Source organism: Cupressus sempervirens, chromosome 9, assembly GCF_028749045.1.
Source record: "Cupressus sempervirens isolate cs-2001-9-10 chromosome 9, ASM2874904v1, whole genome shotgun sequence".
Taxonomy (NCBI): domain Eukaryota; kingdom Viridiplantae; phylum Streptophyta; class Pinopsida; order Cupressales; family Cupressaceae; genus Cupressus; species Cupressus sempervirens.
The window spans coordinates 14,984,095-15,009,169 of record NC_143126.1 but is presented as its reverse complement, the minus strand read 5'-3'; the positions used below and the strand labels follow the sequence as shown (position 1 = coordinate 15,009,169).

Genomic DNA, 25,075 nt, shown 5'->3' with positions numbered 1-25,075 from the left:
GTTCAGTCCAATAAATGATTATCTAGATTCAAAAGTTCAATTTAAAAAAAATCAAATAGATTTGCAAAAGAGACCAGAATTTCTTATTTAAATTGACTAATTAATCACAAATCATAAAACTTGAAATTAGAAAATAGACTAGTAATCCTCACACTTTCAATTTCTGAAAAGAAAAGAAAGAAATAGCATGAATGTCTACGGGTGCCAATGCAAGTAAATGGTATATTAAAGTACATCTAGTTACAAAATTGTATGATTTAAGTTAAGCTATAGATCAATAAAATAAGAAAAATCATTTATAATTTAAGCTAAAGGTCATTACAATAAGAAAAAACTAAAAGACTATCCCAGCAAAGTAACAGAAAGAACAGTATATTCAAAATTACAGGTAGGAAGACGCATGTCCTATGTATCCAAATCTTTAATGTTGGTGAACGAAGGAAAAATCCTTTAATCTAGTCAACCTACAAATTTATACCTGCAAAATTGGATTTGGACGGTCACAGCAATAATACTCAACTGACAGAAGTGCATTTCTACCCTTTGTTCCACATACAACTGCAGCTGACTTTCTGTAATGAACACAAGGGTGAAAACATAATTTAGAATTTAAATATATAATCATAACTTATATTTAACTATATAATTTTTAACAAAGAACATGAGATTTCAACAGTCCATGAGAATTGAATGTAAAGCTACTGGGAAAATTTATATAATGTTGATTCCTAATTACACCCTATAACAACAGAAAATAAGCCCAAAGGAGAGAATCTATTTATATATAAATTCTCTCACATTCTTGTTTTAGCTGTGAAGCATTAAAGACAATAGAAGTGGCCAATTACACTGATTAAAGACCATTTATGGCAGACATATAACAACACTCTCAGCTAACAATATTATATTACAAGGTAATTGGTAAATACTTGCTTATTAATAACAGAGACCGAAAGGTCAATTTATACAAAAGGAAGAGACGATGTTTCCTTAGGAAACGATCGTAAAGAATAGAAACATTCTATTCCAGAGAAAGCAAAAAACGAAAGCAAACTAAAGCTAAAGATATTTACAAGATAACCATTAACTAATAATAGACGTCTTATCTATTATTGTAATACCGTCCCATAATGGTTAATCTATCTAACACACCAAGCTGTCCTCTGAATTTGACAAACTTATCAGGACCAAGAGGCTTGGTGAGAATGTCTGCAGTCTGATCTGAGGTAGGAACATACTGCAGATCTATAGTCCCGTCTTCAACCAGCTGTCGTATGTAATGACAATGAACATCCACATGCTTGGTTCGTTCATGGAAGCCTGGATTCCGTGCTAACTTGATAACGCCTTCGTTATCAACAAACAGAGTAGTCGGTCCTGCTGGTGACATCTGCATATCCCCAAGCATCCGACGAAGCCAGACAGCTTCACATCCTGCCTTAACAGTCCCTCTATATTCAGCCTCTGTAGAAGAGAGAGAAACTGCCTGCTGCTTCTTGCTGGTCCATGTGACTGCACCGGATCCCAAACTGAACACATATCCAGATGTTGACTTTTTATCATCAACAGAGCCTGCCCAATCTGAATCTGTGAACCCACTGAGTTTAGGATTAGTTTAGGATTAGAACTCCGAGAATACAGAAGTCCATAATCAGAAGTGCCCTTCACATAACGAAGCACACGCTTTGCTGCCATCCAATGATCAGCCTTAGGAGCTGTCATAAAGCGTGAAATATAGCTGACTGCGAAGCTGATATCAGGCCTAATAGCAGATAGGTAGATGAGGCTGCCTACTAGTTGCCTATACGTAGTATCATCAACGGAAGGAGAATCAGACTTGGCTGATAACTTGAGACCTTTCTCCATAGGTGTAGATGCAGGTTTGCAATCTTGCATTCGGAATTTGTCTAACAAGGCTCTGGCATATTTGGACTGAGAGATGAATATACCAGAAGACTGTTGCCAAACTTCAACACCTAAGCAATAATGCATGAGCCCAAGATCAGTCATATCAAAAGACTGGCATAAGTGTTGTTTGATTCCCTGAATCAAAGATGCCGAACTGCCAGTGATGATCAGATCATCCACATAGATAACCAGAAGGATGATGTCACTGTCAGTAGTCTTGATGTACAGATTTGAGTCTGAAGAACTCCTCTTGAAGCCTTGATCACTGAGGTACGTATCAATCTTGATGTACCATGCCCGAGGGGCCTGCTTCAAACCATAGAGAGCTTTTACCAATCTGAGAACCTGATGGTCTTTACCAGCAACCTTGAAACCAGGAGGCTGCGTCATGTAGACCTCTTCATGGAGATCACCATTCAAAAAAGCACTCTTTACGTCCATTTGATGGACCTTCCAGCCAAACTGTGCTGCCATGGCTAAGACTAATCTGATGGTGCTCATCTTTGCCATCTCGGTGATTGTCCTGTTCCGACGTTCAACTACACTGTTCTGTTGTGGCGTGTGGGGTGTGGTGAACTGGCGTTGGATGCCATGTGTATCCAAGAAGCTGGAGAAAACATTAGAACAAAATTCCCCCCCATTGTCTGATCTAAGAGTAATAATAGATTTCCCAGACTCTTTTTCAACTAAGGGTTTAAACTTCTGAAATACAATAAATGCATCGGATTTCTTTTTAAGGAAATGCACCCACATTTTTCTACTGAAATCATCTACAAACAACAGAAAATACCTGTACCCAAGAACAAAAAGAGTGGCCATAGGGCCGCAGATATCAGCATGAACAAGCTGAAGTACTTGAGAAGTTCGCCAAGAATCGCCACTGGGGAAAGGTGTGTGATGTTGCTTCCCAGCCTGACATGCGTCACAAACTCCAAGGTGTTGGGTTTGAATCTCTAGCAAACCAAGAACAAGCTCATCCCGAGCAAGTTGTGAGAGATAATGCACATTTAAGTGCCCATATCGCTGATGCCAAAGTGTGGTGATGGAAGATCGCCGAGCAGCCATAGCTAAGTCCTGAGAATCACCAGAATCAGTAAGTCTAAAAAGACCATGATCCTCAAGACCAACTGCAATAGTAGACTTAGTCGCCCGATCAATGATGGTGCACTGATGTGAACTGAAGGTGACTGCCAAGTGTGGAGAATGTCGCAGCAACTGACTGACCGAGAGTAGATTTAGTTCCATCCCTGGAACATAGTACACATCAAGGAATATGAGCTTCCTCCCAACAGACTGAATTTGAACGTTGCCTTTACCAACAACCGTGTACTCTTCTCCACCACCAAAGATAACAGAATCTGAATAAGGCTGGTAGTCAGTAAACCAGTCTCTGCGGTGAGTGAAATGTCGAGAGGCACCTGAATCAATGTACCAGGCAGATGACTGTACATGATCTGCGGGTCTTTTAGCCATGAAGGCATAAAAGGCAGATTCCACCTGCTCAGTGTGCTCTGCACTGTTCGCTTTGAGTTGCGAACCTGATTGCTTAGACTGGGCAGCTAAGCGTTTCTGACATGCAACCTTCATGTGACCATACTTGTGGCAATAGTTGCATTGAATGTTCTTCTTTTTGGTACCATCGGATGCTGGAGCAAAAGACTTCTGCTAAGATGGTTGCTGAAACTTGCCCTTATCCTTCTGAAAGGATTCCGCAGCAAAGGCTTGCTCAGTGGAGGTGGAACTGGAGCTGCTACCAAACTGTTGTTTCCACCGATCTTGCTGAAGTAGCAGGGTGCAGAGATCAGTGAACTTTAGATCAACACCAGTAGATGTGATGTTGAGAGTCTCGATAAAATGCTCATAGGAATTTGGTAAACTCCGAAGAGTGATTACCACAATATCCTCTTCCTCCATCTTGTGACCGATGGCAAGTAACTGATCACGGATTTCCTGAATCCGATTCAGGTGTGCCTGGAGCGAGGTGCGCTCATCCATGACAATAGAAAACAGAGTGTTTTTCAGAAAGAAGGCTCTGCTCTTGTCGGAAGTCTCATGAAGACCTTTTAGATGTGTCCAAATTTCGGCCGCTGTCTTGCCGGATGGAATCTGAGAAAGCTGGTCATCAGCTACGGAGAGTTTGAGAAGCATTACTGCCTCTCGATTATTCAGATCCCATGTATCTTGATCAGTACCCGAAGAAGTCGAACGCTGCGTAACACCCAGAACAAGTTGATCAGTGTTTCGATATTCGAAGATTGCAATGATGCGTTGCTTCCAGGTTCCATAATTGTGACCATTGAATTTGGAATTATGCTCGAGCAAAATATTTGTCAGAGATGCCATGGCACGTTTTTCAATGAAAAACTGTGAAAATCGTGAAGGCACGTCTTTCGACGCAAAAATACGGAAGACCCAGAAGAATCAGAGAATGACCCAAAAGAGAGCTCGAAAAACCCAGAAGGAATCTGCTGTCGTTTTCTGAATCCGCTGGCTCGAAAATCGAGGCACCCAAAAAAAACGGACGACAACCCAGTTGAGCTCTCGAAAAACCCACCAAGAATCTGCAAACAAAAAAAAATTTCGACCCCAAAAATTAGGGTTTCGAAAAAAAACGGCCCTAGCTGAAAAAAGCTTGAAAAAACTTCAGATTTCTTGATGAAAAATGGTCGAATCTGCTTCCCAGAGCACAATGACAAACTAAGACGGCTAAGAGCATGAAGATTTGATATAGAAACATGCAGATTTTCACCCCAAAAACGCGAGTCTCCAAAAAATGGCCACGATTTCCATGCGATTTGCAGACCCGTAATTCGGGAATTTCTCCAAGCAGAAAAACACTAGGTGGGTTTTGGAGAAATTAGCTGAAATAATTTTGGAAAAATTTAAACAAAGAATTTGAAGAAGAAATTATAAATTTTTCCGAAAAAATTTAAGTATTTAGCTCTGATACCATATTACGAGGTAATTGGTAAATACTTGCTTATTAATAACAGAGACCGAAAGGTCAATTTATACAAAAGGAAGAGACGATGTTTCCTTAGGAAACGATCGTAAAGAATAGAAACATTCTATTCCAGAGAAAGCAAAAAACGAAAGCAAACTAAAGCTAAAGATATTTACAAGATAACCATTAACTAATAATAGACATCTTATCTATTATTGTAATGTTCCCACTCTGGAATTCCTTTAGCCTCGGAATATGTTTGAGGTTCAAACACACTGTGAATGTTGGCCATAAGAGCAAAGTTAACAGAATCTATAGTTTTGCTCTTTTTCCGAGTAGTTCTCCCATCAATGAGCTCATCATCATGAAGATCAGCAAGTGTCTTAGCCCACCACTTAGGCCGGAGAGGAGAATGACCAACAGTAGTACTAGGAGATGCTTGATCAGCAGGATCCTGATCAGAAGAATCTGGATCAAACTCAGGTGAAGCATCTTCAAAACGAGGTGATCCTGCAGGAGAAGCCGGAGGTGGCTGTACAGGTATCACTGGCAGGATTGGAGCTGTAGGAGCTACTGGAGCCCTCCCATCAGGTGGACCTAATGGAAGCCGAACTCCCAAATCATGAACCTGCATAGGCTGGTCTGTTGGATCAAGAACAAGAGAAACAGGCATGAATGGTCCTCGTTGCTCATCAAAGACTACATCGCGGCTATATATGAGACGAGATGTCTCAACATCAATAAGGCGGTAGGCTTTGTGAAGACTGCTATATCCAGCAAGCATCAGTTTCTGACTCTTGGCATCCAACTTGGTGCGTGAAGCATCAGGGATCCAAACAAAAGCAAGAGAGCCAAAAACCTTCAGGTGACTGATTCTGGGCTTGCGACCTGACCAGGCCTCTTCCGGAGTTTTACCTTTGACCGCCACTGTGGGTGACCGGTTCAACAGATAAACTGCAGTGTTAACTGCTTCTGCCCAAAAACGCTTCGGAACATGTCTGTGTTCGAGCATGGAACGAGCCATCTCGGTGATTGTCCTGTTCCGACGTTCAACTACACTGTTCTGTTGTGGCGTGTGGGGTGTGGTGAACTGGCGTTGGATGCCATGTGTATCCAAGAAGCTGGAGAAAACATTAGAACAAAATTCCCCCCCATTGTCTGATCTAAGAGTAATAATAGATTTTCCAGACTCTTTTTCAACTAAGGGTTTAAACTTCTGAAATACAATAAATGCATCGGATTTCTTTTTAAGGAAATACACCCACATTTTTCTACTGAAATCATCTACAAACAACAGAAAATACTTGTACCTAAGAACAGAAGGAGTGACCATAGGGCCGCAGATATCAGCATGAACAAGCTGAAGTACTTGAGAAGCTCGCCAAGAATCGCCACTGGGGAAAGGTGTGCGATGTTGCTTCCCAGCCTGACATGCATCACAAAATCCAAGGTGTTGGGTTTGAATCTCTGGCAAACCAAGAACAAGCTCATCCCGAGCAAGTTGTGAGAGATAATGCACATTTAAGTGCCCATATCGCTGATGCCAAAGTGTGCTGATGGAAGATCGCCGAGCAGCCATAGCTAAGTCCAGAGAATCACCAAAATCAGTAAGTCTGAAAAGACCATAATCCTCAAGACCAACTGCAATAGTAGACTTAGTCGCCCGATCAGTGATGGTGCACTGATGTGAACTAAAGGTGACTGCCAAGTGTGGAGAATGTCGCAACAACTGACTGACCGAGAGTAGATTTAGTTCCATCCCTGGAACGTAGTACACATCAAGGAATATGAGCTTCCTCCCAACAGACTGAATTTGAATGTTGCCTTTACCAACAACCGTGTACTCTTCTCCACCACCAAAGATAACAGAATCTGAATAAGGCTGGTAGTCAGTAAACCAGTCTCTGCGGTGAGTGAAATGTCGAGAGGCACCTGAATCAATGTACCAAGCAGATGACTGTACATGATCTGCGGGTCTTTTAGCCATGAAGGCGTAAAAGGCAGATTCCACCTGCTCAGTGTGCTCTGCACTGTTCGCTTTGGGTTGCGAACCTGATTGCTTAGACTGGGCAGTTAAGCGTTTCCGACATGCAACCTTCATGTGACCATACTTGTGGCAATAGTTGCATTGAATGTTCTTCTTTTTGGTACCATCGGATGCTGGAGCAGAAGACTTCTGCTGAGATGGTTGCTGAAACTTGCCCTTATCCTTCTGAAAGGATTTCGCAGCAAAGGCTTGCTCAGTGGAGGTGGAACTGGAGCTGCTACCAAACTGTTGTTTCCACCGATCTTGCTGAAGTAGCAGGGTGCAGAGATCAATGAACTTTAGATCAACACCAGTAGATGTGATGTTGAGAGTCTCGATAAAATGCTCATAGGAATTTGGTAAACTCCGAAGAGTGATTACCACAATATCCTCTTCCTCCATCTTGCGACCAATGGCAAGTAACTGATCACGGATTTCCTGAATCCGATTCAGGTGTGCTTGGAGCGAGGTGCGCTCATCCATGACAATAGAAAACAAAGTGTTTTTCAGAAAGAAGGCTCTGCTCTTGTCGGAAGTCTCATGAAGACCTTTTAGATGTGTCCAGATTTCGGCCGCTGTCTTGCCGGATGGAATCTGAGAAAGTTGGTCATCAGCTACGGAGAGTTTGAGAAGCATTACTGCCTCTCGATTGTTCAGATCCCATGTATCTTGATCAGGACCCGGAGAAGTCGGACGCTGCTTAACACCCAGAACAAGTTGATCGGTGTTTCGATATTCGAACATTGCGATGATGCGCTGCTTCCAGGTTCCATAATTGCGACCATTGAATTTGGAATTATGCTTGAGCAGAATATTTGTCAGAGATGCCATGGCACGTTTTTCAATGAAAAACTGTGAAAATCTGTTAAGGCACATTCTTCGAGGCAAAAATACGGAAGACCCAGAAGAATCAGAGAATGAACCAAAAGAGAGCTCGAAAAACCCAGAAGGAATCTACTGTTGTTTTCTGAATCCGCTGGCTCAAAAATCGAGGCACCCAGAAAAAACGGACGACAACCCAGTTGAGCTCTCGAAAAACCCACCAAGAATCTGCAAACAAAAAAAATTTCGACCCCAAAAATTAGGGTTTCAAAAAAAAACGGCCCTAGCTGAAAAAAGCTTGAAAAAACTTCAGATTTCTTGATGAAAAATGGTCGAATCTGCTTCCCAGAGCATGATGACAGACTGAGACGGCTAAGAGCATGAAGATTTGATACAGAAACATGCAGATTTTCACCCCAAAAACGCGAGTCTCCAAAAAATGGCCACGATTTCCACGCGATTTGCAGACTCGTAATTCAGGAATTTCTCCAAGCAGAAAAACCCTAGGTGGGTTTTGGAGAAATTAGCTGAAATAATTTTGGAAAAATTTAAACAAATAATTTCAAGAAGAAATTATAAATTTTTCTGAAAAAATTTAAGTATTTAGCTCTGATACCATATTACAAGGTAATTGGTAAATACTTGCTTATTAATAACAGAGACCGAAAGGTCAATTTATACAAAAGGAAGAGACGATGTTTCCTTAGGAAACGATCGTAAAGAATAGAAACATTCTATTCCAGAGAAAGCAAAAAACGAAAGCAAACTAAAGCTAAAGATATTTACAAGATAACCATTAACTAATAATAGACGTCTTATCTATTATTGTAATATATTACATCACCATTTCCTATTATCTTTCACCAGCGTTATTGCCCTGATATAATTATCAGAATTATATGCTCTCAATTGTGTCATACAAGTCATTTACACACCAAACTTCATATTTGACCCTTGGCATTCAAAATTTGAGTATCGTGGAAAATCAGCCATTGTTTGCAAAAGCTTCTGAGTATAAATTCGGAATCTCTGAAATTCTTTATTTGGGACATGTAATAGGAATTGAAGGGGTTAAGGTACACCAAGAGAAAATACCAGCAATTATGGATTGGCTGCCTCCTATGAACATGACTGATTTGAGAGGATTCTTGGGCTTATGTCGCTATTACAGGAGGTCTGTTCATGGTTTCTCACAGTTAGCCTCTCCCTTAACCATCTTACTACGATGGGGACATTTTAATGTTATATAGAGGCACAATTTACATTTGACAAACTCAAAGAAATTATGAGCACATGTCCAGCATTGGCACACTCTAATTTCACAAAACCATTTATTGTAAGTGTGATGCTTTCAAGCAAGGGATTGGAGCAATTTTAATACAGGATGGGCATCCTATTGTGTTTGAAAGTAGAAGGATCCGAGATCCAAAGAAGTTGTACTCCACTTATGACAAAGAAATGTTGGCTATCATGCTTATCCTAAACAACTTCAAACAATTCTTGGCAAGGGCAAAATTTAGTGTCAGGACTGGTCATAATAATGTGAAGTTGTTTTTGGAACAAAAGTGTTGATGTTTGGTAGCTTCAATCGGATAAACCTATGACTATATATAATTATATATGATATATAATTACATATAAATTTATAAAATGAGAAAAATTAATATAATAATAATGATATATGTGTGTGTATATATGATTATATTTATTATTATATTATTTGTCAAATTGAAAAATAGACATGTCGCATGAAGGGACATGTCTCTTCTTAGCCCTTGCTCATTATTAATAAAAGGTCACTGCCATTTGGGAAACACATGCCACATATTATGGCAGTGCTATCACATTTGTAGTAGAACCAGGAAAACTAATTAAACGTCAACAAAAATGGGCTAGCAAGATTCAAACATATGACTTTGATGAAGAATTTATCAAATGGAAAAAGAACGTGGTACCTGATGCATTTTCTAGGAGATCTATTTTTTGTTTACTCGCAGATATTTCGGCTCATTGGAAATCTCAATTGTTGGTCGTCTATAATAAAAATTCTTTTGCTTGTGATTTAGTGGATGTCTAGGTGCAAGATGAGAGATATTTTGTAATTAAGGATGTGATATATTACAAAAAAAGAGTTACTTGGCACCTGAATCTAAGTTGAAGCGTAACATTATGAGGTTGCTACAGGAAACCCCTCTAGCTGGACGTCCAAGTTTCTTCAAGACATATCAACTAAGGGAGACATTTTCCTGGAAGGGTCTTAAGAATGATGTGTTGCAACATGTTTGTGAATGTTTGACCTGCCAATAGAACAAGTCAAAACACACTTTCCCAACAAGTCTTTTACAACCTTTACCCATTGATGCAGGAGCATCTGGGGTGTAAGAGCAATCTTGCTTCACCCAATAATAATTTCTAATTTTTCACTAAGGGCAATCTTTGTGTAGAGTTACTATTTCTAGAAATTTTCTATTTTAGTAAATTGTTTGTTGGAGCTCAGAATGTTCTAATTTCTTCCCTAGAGGTTTACTTTAGTTAACATCGGTCTACCAGTAAAGACTCATCACAAGATATTCAATAATTGAAATTCTGGAAGATGGGTGAAAAACTTCAAACTCAATTTTGAAGTTTTTAAAGGCTCTAAAAAGGGGTCAAACCTTGGCATACGTAGTGCTTTGCAACTCAAACCTTTACAGCCTTTTGCACCATTTCTGAAGTCAGGTCATAATAGCGAATCGGGTCAACAAGTGAAGAGTTATGGTCTTTAGAAGTTGCACTACTCAAAATAGAAACAAATAAAATTCATTCAAAGACTCATTTGAGTTCTAAAAGTTGTTTGGGGCATATTCCAATGTCAGAAAAGATAAATAATAGAATTTTAGGGATGTTCGGCCTCAAAATTAAGAGTTATAGTTTCTAGAACCTTCTAGGGTGATTAAAATCCTCCTATATAAAGAAAGTCCATAGGGTTATCTATGCAGTTTTGATGGTGTATATGGTGGCACTGGCTTGCAAATTATTGGAATAAACATGTCCATGTGATTGTAGTATGTCATGTTTTTTAATATTGTAATATCATTTCATTGAAGACAATAGAAATCAAGTTTCATGCTCTTGCAATTGTTCAGCTCTTGTAATTTTTTGCTTATCTCTCTATTAAGTTGTGTGTGTTTGTAGTTTGTACCCTTAATCACCCATAAGAGGGAATATCTATGGATTTCATCACTAAACTCTCATGAGTTCAAGGCAAAGAATGTATCTATATGGCAGTGAACAGATTCAATAATTATTCTCATTTCTTCACTATTGCTATTGATCTAAGCATCACAAGATGCTGATTTATTTTTCCAATGCGTGCTCAAATTGAATGGTCTACCTAAGACAATTATCAACAATCAAGACAGCAAGTTTGTCAGTATGTGTTGGTAGGAGTTGTTTTGATTACAAGAATAGAGTTGACACAAATTAACAGTTACCATCCCCAGATAGATGGGCAAACGGAAATTGTGAATAAATGGGTGGAAGGCTACCTCAGAAACTATGTTTCAAGACAGCAGTGGGCTTGGATCAGATGGTTTCATTTAGGGGAGTATTGCTACAACACTACTTATCAGATGACAATTGGCATGTCTCCATTTAAGGCCATGTATGGATACGAACCATTATCCTTCATTGATTTAATATTTGATGACAGCAAGGTTCCTCAGGCAAAGGAGACACTTCAAGGTTACTAGGACATTCTCAAGGCATTAAAAGATAATATCCAACAAGCATAGAATCAACAGAAAATGTATGCAAACAGGCATTGAGCTGAGCTAACATTTCAAGTTTGGTATTTGGCTTTCTTACGGCTACAAACAAACAAGCAGACTACATTGAAGAGTAGTGGTGCAGAAAAGTTGAAGCCAAGTTTTTATGGACTCTATAAAATATTGACGAGTATATATAGATTGGATGTTGCAGAAGGGAGTAAAATTCAGAACATTTTTCATGTTTCTTACAAAAGGGTGTTGGGGCAACATACTCTCGAATGAGGAAGGTAAATTGATATTGGTTCCTAAAGGCATTGGAGATTGGAGAGAGAAGTTGAGAAACAAAATGATTTGTGAATATATGATTAAATAGAAGGATTTGCATAACCAATCAAAAGAAATAGAAAGATTTGCTCCTTGAGGATGCTATCTAGGAAGGCGAGGAGACCCTACAACATCCAACTTTATGACTGCTAGTGGACCGACAATCTAGGGAAGGGAGGACTGTAATGTCCCCTCTTGAATAACGCCTTAATATATTTTAGATAAATTGCTAAGTCTTGTTTAATTATTGATCTCACAAACTTGAGTGGTGTTTAAATAAATGCAAACGTTTGATGCTTTAAATTTTACTTAAGTTGTCCCTATTTTTTAGTCATCGATGGCGCCCTTGGCATATTACCTTGTCCTAAGGTGATTTTATTTAATAAAGGCAATTGTACTTTTTCCAATTAGAGACAAGCTTATCTTCATGTGAAAATCACTTGAATTCTATTGTTAAGCAGAAGAAGGTTTCATTTCCCAGCAAGAAATTCACTACTACAAAAAAGTTGGAGATTGTTCATAGAAACTTGAGTGGCCCTACCAGAACAAGAGGTTTCTATGGAGAAAGGTACTTTAAGATTTTTGTTGATGATTTCACTAGAATGATGTGGATAGCATTTTTTAAGGAAAAATCTAAGGCATTTGAGAAGTTTAAGATACTCAAGAATAGAGTTGAGAATGAATCTAGTGTAAGGATTAAGTGTTTGAGATCAGATAGAGGAGAGTTTACTTCTAGAGATTTTAACATGTTTTGTGAAGAGAATGGAATTAAGAGATAGTTATCATCACCCAAGACTCCTGAGCAAAATGGGACAGCAGAAAAGAGGAATGGGTCTGTATCAAAGGCAGCAAGAGCAATAATGTTTGAGAGTGATGTATCTAAGACATTTTGGAGGGAAGCAGTCAATACAACAGTATACACCATGAACAAAGTGCAGATCAGAAAAGGTACAAACAAGACTCCTTATGAATTATGGTTTGGTCATACACCCTTAGTGAAGTATTTCAGAATTTTTGGAAGTAAGTGTTACATAAAGAGAGATGATGATATTGGTAAGTTTGATCGAAGAAGCGATGAAGGTATGTTCATTAGTTATTCATTAAAAAGCAAAGCTTACAGATGTTTTAATCATAGAACTAAGTCAATTGTTGAGTATGCACATGTGAAAGTGGATGAAAAGTTTGGAGTTTAAAGAAAGAATGATGGGTTATAATTCTGATGAGGAAGAAGATAACCCTAGATCTGTTAAAGAGAATGTAGAAGTTTTCTTTGAGATTAACAATGACTTGCAGAATGATGTACAAATTGTTGAGAAAAGAGGAACTGAACCAAGAGAAGAAATAAGAGTTGAGATAGCAACTCCTACACCAAACAAGAATTTGGCAAAGAATCAACTTGCAGAGCAAATCATTGGAAGTAAAGACAAAGGAGTAATGACAAAAAATGGAGTACATGAGGAATTATGTATGATTTCTCAAGTTGAACCTAAGAGCACAGAAGAGGCATGCAAGGATGACCATTGGATTCAAGCAATGAAGGGAGAACTAGATCAAATTGTGAAGAACGAAACATGGGAGTTGGTTCCTAGGCCTAAAGACAATAATGATATAGGAACTAAATGGGTATTCAGAAACAAGATGAATGAACAAGGTGAAGTTGTGAGGAACAAAGCTAGATTGGTATGCAAAGGATATTCACAACAAGAAGACATAGACTTTGAAGAAAATTATGCCCCTGTAGCCAGAATGGAAGCAATAAGAATGTTTTTGGCTTATGCAACAAATAGGAAATTTAAAGTGTATCATATGGATGTCAAGTCAGCCTTTCTGAATGGAGAACTTGAAGAAGAGGTTTACATTGAGCAGCCTGAAAGATTTCCTTTAACAAAAGAAAAAGACATGGTATGCAGATTGAAGAAAGCACTGTATGGTCTAAAGCAAGCATGTAGAACTTGGTATGCAAGGTTGGATAAGTATTTGGCAAACCTTGGATTTGCTAAAGGTATGGCAAATAGTAATCTGTATTTGAAAGAAATTGAAAATGGTTTGTTGAGCATTGTGACATTTGTTGATGACATCATCTTTGGAGGTACCGATGAAGCTAGTGATAAGTTTTCTAAAGAGATGAAGAATGAGTTTGAAATGAGTATGATTGGTGAGATGAAGTTTTTCTTGGGTTTACAAATTGTGCAAAACAGAGATGGAATTTTCATATCACAAGCTAAGTATTTAAAGGACTTGTTGAATAAATTTGGCTTGGAAAGTTGTAAGCCTATTGGTACACCAATGGTAACTGGTCACAAGTTATCTAGCAAGGATGAGACACCTACAGTTGAGCAGAAAAATTATAGAGCAATGATTGGAGGTTTGCAATATCTGACTCACACCAGACCAGATATAGCAAATGCAGTGGGCATAGTAGCAAGATTTCAAGCTCATCCTAAGAAATCTCATTATGCAACAATAAAGAGGATATTCAGATATTTGAAGGGTACACCTAATTATGGGTTATGGCATGATAGATCAAGCGATTTCACTTTGTGTGCTTATACTCATGCGAATTGGGTAGACAGTATGGATGACAGAAAAAGCATTAGTGGTGGAGCATTTTTTCTTGTCCACGAAGATTGGTTTCTTGGTTGAGCAAGAAACATGATTGTATTTCATAGAGCACAGCTGAAGCAGAGTATGTGGCAGCAGCAAACAATTGTAATCAGATTATGCGAATGAAGGATATGCTGAAAGATATTGCAATAAAATTTTCAGAACCTGTTATCATACATTGTAATAACACAAGTATAGTAAGTATGTCTAAGAATCCTATATTGCATTCTAAGACTAAGCATATTTCTATTAAGTATCATGTTTTGAGAGAAAAAGTTACAGAGAAAATTAGATTGGAGTGTGTGAGTACAAAAATCAAATTGCGGATATCTTTATGAAGCCTTTGCCTAAAGATACATTTGAGTACTTGCGAGGTATGCTTGGGGTTATGCCCCTGCCTACTTCAGAGTAGATGATGTAGAGATTGCATTAGTCTAGTGGTACAAAGCACTATTGTTTGACTAGATGGAATGTCGATGCTTCCTGTATTAGGGAGTATCTGAGATGAGCAGAGTCATCAAGGACTCTTGGTAGTTATTTTAGAATAGTGTCTTTGGACACTTGAGCTGATTGAAGACTTGAAGCAGATGATTGACATAATGAAGCATTTGTCATTAATGTCAATGGGGAAGAGAATGCATGAAAAACATCTCCTTAGTACTACGAGGAGAGATTTGCATAGAAAAATATCATGATTGGGGGAGAAGATCCTCTAAGCACAATAAGGGAGAAAGTATTCTTGATGTCGACGAGGAGATACATCGAATGGGGGAGAAGTTGAGAGTTGTTCTTGAGAATTAGAGTTTGAACAACTGATGTCGATCCTAAAGAAAGAGATGCAGACAAAGTAGTGTTCTAATGAAGTTCAAATTTGATTAATGGAGAGGATTTGAAAAGAGGAGAACATCAGCAGCAACAAAGTGTTGTTTTGGTATTCTTGGAACCTAGATGTTTTTCATCTATGTTGCCATCAATGCTAAAGGGGAGATTGTTAGCATGAATGTTGATAGTATTCCTTTGGGGGAGTATCCTAAGCATTGCTAGAGCATGTGGGAGATTGTTAGCATGATTGACATGTTGCGTTCATGACTATGTTTGGCATTGATGTCAACATAGCAGTATTTCTGTGAAGATTGGCAAAGTTACAGATAGAGATAGAGGTCGTACGAACAGAGAATTGATGATCAGGTCAAGCGCGCTTAAGGACATGTTCTACAATGTGTTCTGATGATGTGGTTAAGTGTGCATCAAGAAAGTTGGAGACACGCAGAAGATATGCTTGATTCACAAAGATCAGTATACAAACAGAGTATCTAAGAAGCAGTTTTTGATGTTGGGATTGTATCTCTTAACAAAGATAGAATCGTGTTACGAGAGGTTGCACAATGATAGTAGACAGCCTAATGATGATGTCAACGAGTGCACAAGGTTTGGAGTCGCACGTGTGAGAAGTTGTAGAGACTATAAGCTGATGTACGTGTGAGAAGTTGCAAAGACTGTGAGCCGACAATGTTGTGTAATTGAAATATAATTAATTATCTTAATGAGATCCTATTATAATTAATTGGGAAAGCCTCAAGGCCGACTCAAGAAATTGTTTTGAGGACATGGTATACAGGAAGGTTATTTTCCCTTTGGTAAAGTGTGAATTGTATATGGATGAAGTGCGAAGTGTGCGAACAAGAGCAGAGTATTTGGTACATGCGAGTAAGCGATCCAAGGGATTATTGGATGCGAAATTGGTGATCTGGTATCGAGATCAAAAGAAGAAGAGAAGTTTGGTTGACAGAACAAAGTAAGAGAAAGTACAAGTACAGTTCATTTCTATTATTCTACGAGGAATAATACGGAGATCAGTTGGACAGTGAGTTCAGTGGTCTTGCCCCTGAAGCTGTTTAGAAAGTGGGTCCATCTACCTTCTACAACTCCTAACAGGGTTGGAATCTCCTAACAGGGATTAAAAGTCTCCTAATAAGGACTGATATGTACTAAATGTATTTCATAGGTTCTTAACAGAGTCCATCCTCTAACAAGGAACGTTTATATTAGTACATCATTTTATGGGTACCATCTCCACCAGGGTTTTCCCTCCGATCAAGGGTTTCCCAAGTTAACATATGTGGTGTTATTGCGTATGAGTATCTTGTTATGGTTGCTGATTATATTGCTCATATGGTTAAGTATTACTAAGGTTGATAATTGTTATAATAGTTGGATAACTAATTCACCCCTCCCCCCCCCCCGTCTCCGTTATATTAGTGGACTTTACTTTCTAACATTATCTACATTTCTCAAATCCAGATAAAACCATTCGCTCCCATAGAAGAAAAACTTAGAGAGCATAAGGACCTCTAAACTAGGAATGTTGTAGTTCTAAACAGAACACAAATCTAGTTAGCTAAGAAGAAGGTAGATACTTCCACATTATATACCAAAGGAAGGCAAAAGCTTGGAGGACAAACCAATCCAGCTTTAGTGGGAACCTCTTCTTCCACAATCTCTAATCCGACTCCACAAATAACTATTCCAAGAGGAAGTGGGGATTGAGACAAGCCACTTGATATGAGAAAAGTTACAGAAATGACTAGTGGAGATGGCCCACCCAAAACCACAAGTGTAAAAGGGAAGAACAATAATAAGAAAGAGAAGGTGATAGGAGTATCGAATAAACAAGAATAAGAGATAGAAACAATGGATGTTGACTCTTTTGTTGCCATATGGGATTCTTCCAAGAATGTATCTGACAAGATTCCTCCCATTTAGATACATTAGGTTTTCACAGTTCATCGTAATGATTCTCAATAGCTCCTAGCTTTAACTGAGTAACACACACTTTTATTCATCAGCGTTTTGGTTCATGCTCCATGATCCATCATCAAGATAAGCAACATCTTGCCATTTAACTTGCAAATTGTGACCAAAACTCCTTTGAAGAGAGCTCTCCAATTTTCAACCCAAAACTCCTTAGCTATGTGTACTACATCTTCCCCATCTTGGTTTGAAAGTACATTGACCAGAAAGAGAAAAGGCGCAGTTCTAAACTTGCTCGTTGATAACATTGTCGGGCAGCTACCATAAATGACCTGTAAGCCCAAGAAGCTTAAGACCACCTTTAGACTAATGAAGTAAGAAAATTCAGAAAACTTATTTGTGGGAATTCCACTTGCCTCAGTGCAAAAGGATCCTAGTCAGGCTACCACATCTGCCTATAGAATGACAAGGTTGGATCTAGGATCCCCCAGCACAGATGGAGATGTCCATAACTTTCAACTGACTGCCAACAGACTGGGGAAAAGAATAAAGAAAGACAAGCGAGACAAAAAGGAAATAGAGAACGCAGTAGAATTGCTTATAGTTCCTTGAAATCTTTGGTTGGCCCATCAGCACAGAAATCAATCAACCGCTTTCAAAACCTAAAGTATAACTATATATTAAAATTTAAATAGTATGCTTTGAGAAAAAAATTCATATCCTCTATATAAAAACAAGAATAAAATGTAAAGAATAAGTAGACTCTCCAAATTTAAATTATAGACAATATCTGAAAATTAAATTTAAACTGTCAGGAAAAATAATAAAACACTCTATAAACCAATTAAAAAACAAAAAGAAAATGAATAAAATTTCAAAGACAAATTTCTGAAGAAAATAAAGAACTCTACCCGTAACTGAGTCAACGAAAAAAAATAATAAAAAACTTTCAACAGTTAAAATTATAAGATTGTGTTGTAACACGCTGTAATCTAGATTTCAAAATAAATTATTTTTTCGTAAAACATTGTACTCTTTAAGTAAATCAATTAATCTTCGACATTTTAACTGCAAACCACCACTATATATTAAAGGCAAAATAAGACTTAAGATTTAAGAATTGCATCTTTACTTGAACTAAACCTAAACTTTGTAAATAAAAAGATATAACACAGCAGAATATCTGTTATATTATTATTTATATCGTGGAACTAGCAAATACTGGTAGAATTTATCTAGATGACATAGTTAAACCCTAATGTTGCAGATAATTAAGATACTATTACACAATCGATCCACGCCCCATAAAGTTCGAAACTGGATAAAATATCACTGGACAATCAACAAATTCAAAATATCTTTCGCGTTCATTGAAATCAAAATCTTCATGAAAAATAACGAATAGCGAATAATGAAATATGACCGGAGAGTTTAAATCTTATCAAATCGAATTAACAATAAAATATTAAAAAATTAAAAAATTAAAAAGAGAAACGTATATTTGCATACAGAATTAAATCGTAGAGTCCCGAAGTGATGAAATAATTGATTTTCTCCACAAATGTGCCTTCAAACATAGGCCACTGTCCGCACAAAAAAGCGACAAGTACTAAGATTGTCAAGCAGCCGTGCAATAGTAACACCCACTGAAGATCCATGGATTTTGCATCTGTTTTCCTTTTCACATTCCTGTGCTCCACTCCACCATTTTTATCCAACGAAAGGATCTTCGGACAAATATAGCGCTCCAATGTAAACGCGTATTTTTATACCATATATTGTGTGTGCACTGTGTACATACACAAATGGATTTTGACTTTCAAACCTGACGTGGAAAAAGAACATTTTGATGTCCATTTTTTAATAATTATTGTTAATTTCTTTTTAATTCTTTAAGAGCATTGAGTGTATTTATATTAATAAGTAGGAGATAGTTTGCACGGCTAATTAAATTGGGATATTCCGGTGTGTTGTTTTTTTCAAAAGTCAATTGTCGTTATTATTATTATTATATTTATTTTGGTTAAATAATTAAAATGCAATAACATTTAAATGGAAATTTATTTGATTAGTCTTCATTTCTAGATATTATTTATTTATTATTATGATTATTATTTTTTAATATCTTTCATTTATAGACATTACAAAAGTATTGTTTTTAATTAATGTGAGGAGACATTTTACAATAATAAAAGGGGTGAAGTGTAATAGTATATTAACAATAAAGAAAATTTTATCTTAAATAAATAGCCATTTACAAGTGAAAATTGTAATAGTGGATAATATAAACATATTTTCAAAATAGTTCTAAATGATAGATATATTTGAGATATTTAGAAGAGACTTGCTATTATGATATTATCATTTACACTTACTTCCATACAATTATTTTGTGCCTTAAAATTACTACTTTAGTAACAAAGGCTTCTTTTCAAGTGGCTTCAAATTACCATGGTTCAACTCCATAATGGAGATTGAAGTTTTAAATTTTCAAATTGTAAGTTTCCTACTCCCTTTTAGTAGGCATAATGAAATGACTTGTCATACATTTGTATGGCATGGTATTATGTCATCATATTTATAGACATTTAATGTGCACTTAAATTCACTTGAGAATTATATGAAATATATGGTTATAGGAAGAATTATTAAAGAATGATTCAATTTAAATGAAATTGAAGAATTAATACACGTGATTGTCATCTTCACCATTTACTTATATGTGAATGATGTGTTTATTATTTCTAAGAATCAATAATTACTTAACAAGGGTTTGATCTAGGAGAACTCATTCACTTATTGAGCTAATAAAGTCCTAAACAGTATCCTTAGACACCAACCAAGTGCATTTGATTATATCGAGAAGATAAAAGTGAGAAAGTTTACTTGAACACATTGTCTCAAGCCATACATGTTAATAGTAGATCGATTTCAATGTTCCTCAAGATTGATCTCATTTTTGACAACCAATCTAAGATGATATTCTAGTTTCATATGTTACTCAACTTGCATATCATATGTTTGTGTAATTCAAGTGGCTTGCATTTCATCTCAATTTTAATATGTGTTGTCTATTAGAGTGCATAATGCCTAGTACTAGTCAAGGCCTTCTATAGTGTAATTAATTTCCTTTTACATGTTAAGTTAGATCCTCAATGGCAGACTCTGGCATTCTAGAAGTTAATTACATTGAGGTCATGTTCACATCATATACAAGCAAGGTATCTCATTCTATATTTCATGTCCAATCAATAATTAATGCTTTGTATTATGCAAGTTATTGTTGTCATCTTTCTAGTGGAAATGTCATTATCTTTTAGTAAATCTAGAGTTCTTAATCGAATCATTAATCAACCCCTACATGGTACGAAAAGTCTCGTATAATAGACATCTTAGATTTAAGAATTGTCATTGGCTAAAAGAAGATAGTGGTTACACATTTAGCTTTCAAGAATCTTATAATTGAATTAAGGTTCTGTTTGGTTTGTGGAATTAGACTGGAATTGGCTTTTGCAAAAATGGATTCCAATAATTTTGTATTTCTGTCCAAATTTTCAAAATGGAATTAGAAATGCAGAAATCTAATTTTACCTCAAAACTATGTTACCATACTTTCTACTAACTACTTAAAATTGAAAATCAAAATCTAGTTTTTTTTTTTGGAAAGTGTGAAAATTTACAATCTACCCTTTTTTGAAGTCCACTAGTAACTAAAACACACAAAGACATGATGAAACCATCATTCAATGCTCAACAATAAAGTGCTCAGAGTTTTTCAAAGTGAAAATGTTTGACCGACCATCATTAACTACTTCTCATAACTTTGGGGCCCGTTTGGTGAGCAGAATAGGAATACGTATTCCGAAATACGTATTTTGGAATAGAACATATTCTTGTTCTCCGTTTGGTTCAGTGAATATTTGATGGGAATTCGCAAATCCGAAAATTTATGTTTTCTAAAATTTTAAAAAAAAATGGAATAGGAATACGTATTCCAATACCACCTATTTTGGTGGAATTGCAAAACCCCATTTTTGGGCCAAAAATGGAATACGTATTCCATTTTTGGGCCAAAAATGGAATACGTATTCCATTTTTGCTTCGTATTGCAATCTCGTTTTGGTGCATCCAAACAAAAGAATTCACAATTTTTGGAATACGTATTCCTATTTCGCTCACCAAACAGGCCCTTGATGGGTATGTAAAATGCATTCGACTCATGTATGGCGAGCGGGTGTATTTCTTTGATGTCAACAAATGTCTGGCCATTCTCTCAATTGCATCTGAATTACTGGCAAATGAGTTCATCAACAAGTGTATGCAATTTTCAAAAGTAGATTGTTGGAGTGTTAAGGAAGAAACCTGAATTCGAGTTGTCCTGTCTTCTCTAGGAATGAAGCTATTACCAAATTTAGATGTTAGGCTTGATAAAGAGGACAACGATCATATAATTTTCCTGGAAAAGATTATTGAAGAAATGATATCTGTTATGCTAGGTCGTTAGTCCCCTAGCAACCGAGAAACTACAAAGAAATATATAGGAGGTTTCTTGGAGGGAAATACATCTGAAGATATTGTAGCAGTATTTGAGTGTGAGCTTTTGAAAGATTTTAGATCAAGCATTGATTCTTTTGAGTACTCAATTATGAGGTTGTTGTTAGAATATATCAAGCATTGTGAAGGAGAGTCACTAAAAGTTGCTTTCATCACTTTTGTGGAAGATTTGAGATTTGCAAAGTATGCGACAAGGCACACATACCGAAAAGGTAGGGAAGTTGTATTAAACACTATAAACTAGATTATGAAGGCCACAGGAATATATTGATCTTTTGAAGAACACTATACTAACTAACGATTGTGTTGAACCAGTTCAAACAACTTGAAAACACTGGATCTAGTTCAACCAGATAGCAAGAACCAACTTGGATCGAGAGTTTTTTGAACTAGTTGGAGAGTATTTCATAACAGCCTGAGGACACTGAACTTTTGTTCTATGTTGGAACCTAATTCCAATTTCAATTTGAGGAACCAAACACAAAGAACGTATCTTCATATTCCAAGTGAACCAAACTGTTCTACTAAAATTGTAAAAATCATTTTCAAGATTTGTAGAAATCAATAGTTCTACTAAAATTACAAAACTCATTTTCAATATTTGTAAATCTTTGATTTGGCTAATTCAAGATTTGTAGAAATCATGATTTCTACAATTCCACGAACCAAACAAACCTTAAAGGCCAGTTTGGTTACAAGCATAGGAATAAGAAATTAGAATGGAAAATAGGAATAGAAATGGAAATGGGGAATGGGGAAAGGGGAATGGGAACGGAAAAATGGCAATCTCATTCTTGTTTGGTTACCAAAAAAACCCAGGGAATTCAACTGTATGGAACATGATTGAGCCAAAGTAAAAAAACCCTCATTGCATAGAATGTTCAAATACTTCTTTTGGATTTAAAGCTCCTAATTTCATTGTTCAAAAAGATGTGTGACAAACTGGCCACAACTCAATGTGGTTGTCTCTCATTGTTAGCATCAAAGTCATAATAAATTTAGTCTTCATTTAGAAAAACACGAAATGGCTTAATCTGTTTGCAGAAATCCGATAACAGAATATGAAACAACTTACTTGGTCAAACACAAACCATTCAACACATTGTGTGAAAAACTGACCTGGGTGGTCACTGAAAGCATGAGAGACTGGGTAGCAGCAATAATTCTCTGCAACCATAGGCATTCAATCCTTCTAGGGAAGACAAATTTCCAGAGCCATCAGGTAAAGCAAATAGTTTTGAACACCTGTTTAGGAGCAACAATGTCAAGCATGTATGTTGTCCAAACCCTTGTGGAAGTTTTTGTAAGCTGGAAAATTGCCTAAATCCAATGTTTCCACTAACATAGGAAATGTAGGCACGATGTCCATGGTTAGTCCTATTCGATTTCAACTGAGCTATGCATCGTTGGCACCTGTGAGAACACCAGGGGAGACTTAGTACTCAAAGATCTCAAGATGACAGTGATATATTTCTATTCTCCAATCCAATAACAAATATTTTTGGGAATGGACTTATGCTCATTTTGGGCTAAAATGGGAATACATATTCCTATTCCCCATTCCCATTCTGCGCACCAAACGAAGAGTTAGAAAATATATTCTAATTCTCAATTACCATTCTGGTCATATTCCAGCAACTAAACAGGCCCTATGGGCATTAATGAAAGTCAAGTTCTTGTTTCATTTTGTCAAATATAATTATGTTTTGTTAAATTTACAATGGTTATAAGTAGGTATTTAATGATCAAATCTAGAGGTAGTTGAAATATTTGGGCAATTTCAAATAATTCTAACACTATTGTTGTGTACAAAGGGCCAAAAAGCTAAAGCATCAATTGTCATATATGTTAAGAATTAAGTATTGTCCATCTTTCATAATGTGTCTAATATTTAGTTTATTATCTTTGTGTTGCACCTAGAGGGACCTCAATAGATGTGCATCACTTGGAGTTAACATTCTTGGTGTGACTTTATATGTTGTGTATGTGATTTTGGAAAATGCATTTAATTTAGTTTTAGGAAAATATTTTTAAAGGAAAAACTCACTACCCAATATTAAATGTGAGCCTAGTAATTTTGTAATATATCTCATGGTTTCATGTAATACCACTTGGTGGTTTAGTATAAAGCTTGTTTCTATAAAAGAAAATACAAGGGTACAATCGCCTATGATGGTAAATGTTGGTCATTTTGGCTAAGATGTTGACAATGTCTCTTATTTAGGAAAGAGCATTCCAAGTTTTGTATTGGATGATTAGATGTTATTCTAATAATTGATGGTGATCATCATAAGTCAATGTGTAATATCTTGAACGTGGCAAGTGTGAGAAATTGGTATTTGCAAGAAAGATAATTTGAAGTACTCATTGGATAATGCCCTACATCAGTGACTTGTGATTTTATGATGAATGTATGGTCAATGATTTTTTTTTGTTTGCTAACATTGAGGCTTGTTATCAAGATAGGTCAAAACTAGACCAAAGAATCCTTTGCTTCATGTTCTTAGGTGTTGTGCCCTTTTTCCTTAATGTCAAAGTGGTAGATAATTTTGGGCAATATCCCATCTTGCATTGGTGTTTCCATTAATGACCAAAGGGGAGATTGTTAGCATTGTGCATTAAATGTCAAATCATTGACATCAACTTGATATGTGCATTGATGTCAAGTAGATGGATAATTTTATGAGTTCATTATGGTACCGAATGAAGAATTGTGTGATTTTAGTGTTGTTATTATTGTCAACTTGAAGTGAGAAGCTAAAATGTACAACAAAGAGTATTTTAATTATAGTATTGGATAATCAAACATTATTTTGGTCTAGTCATGACAATAAGTTACTATGTTGTATATCTAAAAAGGTGACAATTATGAAAAACTAGTATATATTAAAAAGATTGTTATAAGTATTTACATGAGAATGTTCACCTTATTGTGTATATGAATTTTGTGAGTTTTGGTTTCGATTTTATCGTGTATGATCTATGAGTGTTGCACTATCTTAATTTGTAGGTTTGTAAGAGTTTAGAATTCGAAGTTGTATTTTACTATTTGTTGCAATGAGGCTAATTAATAGAAAAGGTCAAGACTAATCCAAAGAATGCTTCGCATTGATGTTTCTAGGTGTAAATATTTTTGGGTTGACTATTTAAGATGTATCTACATTTTTGTAATCTAAGGAGGCTTGAAATCTAGTTGGACCAGGGGATTTGTTTGAATAAGGCTAAATAGTACTTTCTTAATTTCCTCTATTGTAAGGGGTTTGTTTAGAATATTGTTATCCTCATCTGTGATTATTCTGGGAATCACCCTTAACATACTATTTTGGATCGTACAGTTAGAGCTTGTGGTTACTAAGGATGTTTTTGTAATAATCTACTATAATTGTAGGATCT

At 36.5% G+C, this 25,075-nt stretch overlaps 1 protein-coding gene across 2 annotated transcripts in view; it reads right to left on the bottom strand.

Annotated features, from left to right (window-relative positions):
• The window catches only part of LOC149537412 (DHHC-type zinc finger family protein), a 50,524-nt gene extending 31,655 nt beyond the window's left edge, over positions 1 to 18,869 (bottom strand). For both annotated transcript variants that reach the window (XM_089802907.1, XM_089802908.1), the window contains exons 1-2: positions 18,638 to 18,869; positions 479 to 572 (exon numbers count right to left, since the gene is read on the bottom strand). In XM_089802907.1, coding sequence (XP_089659033.1) covers positions 479 to 572; positions 18,638 to 18,786 — 243 coding nt within the window. In that variant the 5' untranslated portion in view covers positions 18,787 to 18,869. The remainder of the gene's footprint in view (positions 1 to 478; positions 573 to 18,637) is intronic.
• Between the last annotated feature and the right edge of the window lie 6,206 nt (positions 18,870 to 25,075).